Source organism: Camelus dromedarius, chromosome 5, assembly GCF_036321535.1.
Source record: "Camelus dromedarius isolate mCamDro1 chromosome 5, mCamDro1.pat, whole genome shotgun sequence".
NCBI classification, from domain to species: Eukaryota; Metazoa; Chordata; class Mammalia; order Artiodactyla; family Camelidae; genus Camelus; species Camelus dromedarius.
The window spans coordinates 29,211,342-29,217,341 of record NC_087440.1 but is presented as its reverse complement, the minus strand read 5'-3'; the positions used below and the strand labels follow the sequence as shown (position 1 = coordinate 29,217,341).

The window sequence follows — 6,000 nt, the reverse complement described above, 5'->3', positions numbered from 1 at the left end:
TAAATGGAAGAAGTAAACCAGACTGTGGTGTCTGAATTTATTATTCTTGGACTTTGTAATTCATGGGAGCTCCAGGCCTTCCTCCTGCTGATATTTTCTTCACTTTACTTGATCACCATTTTAGGCAACATCTTCATTGCGCTCCTAATTACTGCTGATCTTCATCTTCACTCCCCTATGTACTTCTTGTTAGCCAATCTTTCGTTCATTGACTTCTGTCTTTCCTCAGTAATCACCCCAAAAATGATCACAGACTTTCTCAAAGAAAATAAGACCATCTCCTTTGGAGGCTGCATGTGTCAGATTTTTTTTGGACATTTCTTTGGAGGGGGTGAGATGATACTGCTTGTGTCAATGGCCTATGACCGTTATGTGGCCATCTGCAAGCCACTCCATTACTCCAGCATCATGGACAGGCAAAAGTGCACTGGGCTAGTGATGACATCATGGATCACTGGCTTTGTGCATTCAATAAGCCAACTAGCTCTAATTATAAAGCTGCCCTTCTGTGGACGCAGGGAACTGGATAGCTTTTTCTGTGATATTCCACTGGTGATCAGGCTGGCCTGTATGGATACTTATAGTCTAGAAATGTTGATAAATGCTGACAGTGGGGTACTGGCAACCATCTGCTTCATTCTGTTGCTACTCTCTTACTTTTATATCCTGCTTACTGTCCGCCTTCACTCTAAAGAAGGGGCATCCAAGGCTCTCTCCACCTGCACTGCCCACATCACAGTGGTGGTGTTATTCTTTGGACCCTGCATCTTCATCTATCTGTGGCCACTCCATATCACCTGGGTGGACAAGTTTCTTGCTGTATTTTATGCAGTCATCACACCGGTCCTAAATCCAGCCATTTACACGTTAAGAAACAAAGAGATTAAAAACGCCATCCAGAGACTGCGATGTTAGCCTATGGATTTCTGTTGGTATTTAAGGACCTTACATTATCAGAATGTCCACTGTGAGCTCCCTAAACTAGCCACACCTGTCCTGTTACTTGGGCTTGGGATGCACTCCCCAATTCACATATGAAAATTATGTGTATCACCAGATGTAAGTTTTGTGTCAATTCCATTATATTTCACAATCATTTATTGATCATTGAATGTAAAATTATTTCCTATTTTGGAATCTGGTTAGTCTTTACAACCATGATTTTGGTTGTTCTCAAGGATAACTTTAAATTAGTAAAAATGTTAATATTACTTATTATAGTTGTTACTGCTACTTCAACACCGACCACCACATTTTGAAATTTTCTGTTCTACTGAGCATTTCTTTTAGCAAAGCATTTCACACAGATCTTCTCTAAATTTTTTTCAAAAAGCCAGTGCACTGAATATTGCTGGCTGTATTTTTACAAATTGCTTAATTAACCTATCAACTAGTTAACATTCTAGCTACCTTCTGGAGAGACAGCTGTAAAAGGTAATCATTAAGTATTCACCATCGAATTATCGCTGTAATCTGGAGAGAGTGCTGTTCCCTCAATACCATGTTTTAGTCATTTGTGAACCAGTGTAATTATCTTTATTTTAGAAGATATAGATTAAATACAAAGATGGATGTATCAATAAACTTCAGGGATTTTGCTTCCTCCCTTTTTATTTAAAAATGGGTTAGGGATTTCATTATCTACACCATGTAAAAGCAGGGGGAAAGTGTTATGAAGATAGGACAAAAAGTTTAAATTTAGGATAAACTATCCATTTAATTCATTTCGGCATCCAGATAGACTGTAAGAACTAGATTATATACAGAGTTTGAGAATTATTCATTACTACATATAACAAAACTTTCTTAAGAAATCTTCCTACTCCAGGCCTCAAAATTATATAAAGCAAAAATTAATAAATGGGACCTAATTAAACTTACAAGCTTTTGCACAGCAAAAGAAACCATAAGCAAAACAAAATGACAGCCTACAGAATGGAAGATATTTGCAAATGATGTGACTAACAAGGGCTTAATTTCCAGAGTATATAAACAACTCATATAACTTAGTAACAAAAACAAACAATCCAATCCAAAAATGAGCAAAAGATCTAAACAAGCAATTCTCCAATGAAGACATAAAAATGGCCAGTAAGGCACATGAAAAAATGCTCAATATCACAAATTATCAGAGAAATGCATATCAAACCACAATGAGGTATCACCTCACACCAGTCAAAATGGCCATCATTCAGAACTCCATAAACAATAAATGCTGGAGAGGCTGTGGAGAAAAGGGGACCTTCCTATACTGTTGGTGGGAATGTAGTTTGGTGCAGCCATTATGGAAAACACTATGGAGATTCCTCAAAAAACTAAAAATAGACTTACCATATGATCCAGCAATCCCACTCCTGGGCATATATCCAGAGGGAACCTTAATTCAAAAAGATACATGCACCCCAGTGTTTATAGCAGCATTATTTACAATAGCCAAGACATAGAAACAACCTAAATGTTGACAAATGACTGGATAAAGAAGCTATGGTATATTTATACAATGGAACACTTACTCAGCCATGAAAAATAATAAAATAATACCATTTGCAGCAATATGGATAGAGCTGGAGAATGTCATTCTATGTGAAGTCAGCCAGAAAGAGAAAGAAAAATACCATATGATATCACTTATATGTGTAATCTTAAAAAAATAAAAGACAAATGAACTTATTTACAAAACGGAACCAGACTCACGGACATAGAAAACAAACTTATGGTTACCAGGGACGAATTGGGTGGGAAGGGATAAACTGGGAGTATGAGATTTGCAGATACTAACTAATATATATAAAATAGATAAATAGTTTATACTATATAGCACAGGGAACTATATTCAGTATCTTCTAGTAACTTATGGTGAAAAAGAATATGAAAATGAATATATGTATTTTCCTATATGACTGAAGCATTGTGCTGTACACCAGAAATTGACACAACATTGTAAGCTGACTATAGTTCAGTAAAAATACATTAAAAGTTAATTATATATATTATGTATACAAAAAAAGACATGGTATATTTATATAATGGAATATTACTCAGCCATAAAAAAGAATGAAATAATGCCATTTGCAGAAACATGGATGGACCCAGATATTATCATATTCAGTGAAGTAAAAGACAGAGAAAGACAAACATCATATGATATCACCTATATGTGGAATCTTGAAAAAAAAGATACAAATTTTATTTACAAACCAGAAACAGCCTCACAGACATAGAAAACAAAGAAAACAGACTGTGGTTACCAAAGGGGAAAGGGTCGGGGAGGGATAAATTAGGAGTTTGGGATTAACAGATACATATTACTATATATAAACAGATAAACAACAAGGACCTACTGTATGGCACAGGGAAATATATTGAATTTCTTGTTACAAGCTATAATGGAAAAGAATCTGAAAAAATATATATGTATGTATGTATATGTGTAACTGAATGCTTTGCTGTACACCTGAAGCTAACATTGTAAATCAACTACACTTCAATAAAAAATAAAATTTAAAAAAAGACTAGTGAAGATCACTTAGCCTCTTTTTGCCTGTTTTCTCCTCTGTAAATGTATCTAAGTGTCATCATGATTATGTAAGATGATGCCTGAAAAGGGTGTTGTAACACTCAAGAAAATGAACAAGCATGGAATTTTTATGTTCTCAGACTCAGATGGTCAGACCTCAGGGCACAAAATGGCTGGTCGAGCAATAAATTCATTTACATTTTTTGAGATCTAGAAATTTAAAATATAAACAAAACTTGGAGAGACTGAAAATGAGACAGTAAAGAGGGAGGGAGGGAGGAGAGGGGCAGGGACAGTAACAGCCAAGAGAAAAGAAAGAAATGGGGATCTAGTAATAACAGCCTTTCACATATAACTTATTTAAACACAAAGCTGAAAACAAAAAAGGATAAAGAAAAACTGTCTCCAATGGCATATGTTATGTACACTTACCACTATTGACAGGAATAGTAACAGAAGGATGATGCACTAGGAGATTGATAGTTGTTACCTCCAAGGGTAGATTAGGGGAAAGATAAAGGGGGCCCTCAATATTTGCTCCAAGTACATCTAATTAATTGTTTGAATCTATTAAATTAGACTGCATCTGTGTATTATTTATTTAATAAAGCAGTGAATTGAAAGTAACCTTGCATTATCTTTTCATCTCTTAAAGAAGCACCTATAACATGGTTTATACTCAAACAGTGCATTTTCAGTGTCAAGGAAGCACTAAGGCTGTTGAGACATACTCCTCTGAAGTACCAAGAAGCAGAAGTTCATATCAGTCCTTAAGTCATGAGCACAGGTGCAACATGCCAGTGACGAGCTACGGTCACCTACCCGTCTACATAACTCATCTCACTTCTGCTGGAACTGGAACTTCTTAATTCACTTTATGACATTGTAGATACAGAACAAAAGAAAAAAACATTATATAATTCCAATAAACAGAACAGACATATTTTAAACTTCCTTTTCTTACATTTAATAACCTTTTTAGTTGTATTTAACTGCTGCAACTTAGAAAAGGGTACATTATTACATGATGCCCCCAATTCAGAGAAATTAGGAAGCTAAAGATCCCTGGGGAGAATGATAGCGAAAGTCCTTCCAAATACATGGCTCTATTTAAACACAGATGGAAAGTTTCAAAGCCCAGACACTGCACTTTACAGTGTATATTTGCCACACTGAGAAGATGCACTACCACCAGCACTGGTCACAGCAGAGAATTAACTGGACTACAGGTAGAATCTAGAGTGAGCCTTCTCAGTCGGAGACAAGAATCTGGTGTCAGAGGTGATCTCTACAGAGTAAGTATCTCCCAGATAACTGATTACTTTTGTTATTGGAGGTACTGGGGATTGAACCTAGGACCTCGTGCAGGCTGGGCATGCTAAGCAGGTGCTCTACCGACTGAGCTATACCCCTTATCCCTCCTAGATAACTGATTTTTGAACTTTCACTTTCAATGCCTCTCCCCTATTTTAAGACTAAGTTGTCTTTCCTGTAGTGTTTTTCACACTTCCCTATAGAACTTACGAGTTCTAAATGTGTTACGCAGTTAATGCACTTGCAGGAATTTTATGTTTTCTCCCAACTAATCCCTGAGACTTCTGGATTACTAACAGCAGTTACACATACTGAAAAACAACACTGCCTTCATTGTTTGTCTTCACTGGATTGTACTTAAGCCCATTAATGTTAATGACTGAGGTTTTTCTGCTACCACTTTGATCAAATGATTAAACAAGCAAAATCTAAAAACAGAAAACATCAGGATAAGTTGGAGGGTCTGTGAGAAATGACCTTTCCCAATGTGGATATCTGGGAACTGCTAAATATTACCTCTAAAAAATACAGCAAACAAGTTGGAGATAAAGAAACAAACATAAGTTTATTTAAAATCTCACTACATGTAGAAATTGGGGACAAATTCTAAACATTTACTAATGCAAAATGCCAGTTGCACCACCCTTAAATAAAAGGATCTTTTTCTCTACAAATGTTTTCTTGACTTATCAATATCTTTACATGCTAACGTATACTTAATCTTTTTAAATATTTGTGTTGTATAAATGTAATCACTTAATCCCTTATTCTAAAGAAGTTTGTATTATAAGAAATGCTGATAAGTAAAGTAAAGTAGCATTATACATTTTGTATATTTGCCTACTGATTTCCTTTTAATTCATTCCAAGACATACAATTAATGAGTCAGAGTCAAAATAATTTTTTACTCTATTACTCAGTTGCCCTCTGGAATGACTGTACCACTTCACATAACCATCAGCTGAGAATGAGGCACATTGCTTCCCAAGTCCCATAGCAACAAGTTTATTCATTCTGCTGAGGGGAAAAAAAAACACAAAAATGGAAACTTCTTTCTGAATTTGTAGGAAACATTTAAAAACCTCTTCAACCTCAAGTTTTAAAACTTAACTATAACATATTTTATTAAAATTTTATCATTTTACTATTACATTTAAGCCTTCTATCAT

The 6,000-nt window shown here is 35.4% G+C and overlaps 1 protein-coding gene across 1 annotated transcript; it reads left to right on the top strand.

Moving 5' to 3' along the window:
* On the top strand, positions 1 to 960 carry LOC105089961 (olfactory receptor 4K15). Its single transcript, XM_010981144.3, has one exon. It carries the CDS (start codon positions 4 to 6, stop codon positions 913 to 915), a length of 912 nt encoding a protein of 303 aa, XP_010979446.2. The 5' UTR covers positions 1 to 3; the 3' UTR covers positions 916 to 960.
* The last annotated feature ends 5,040 nt before the right edge of the window (positions 961 to 6,000 follow it).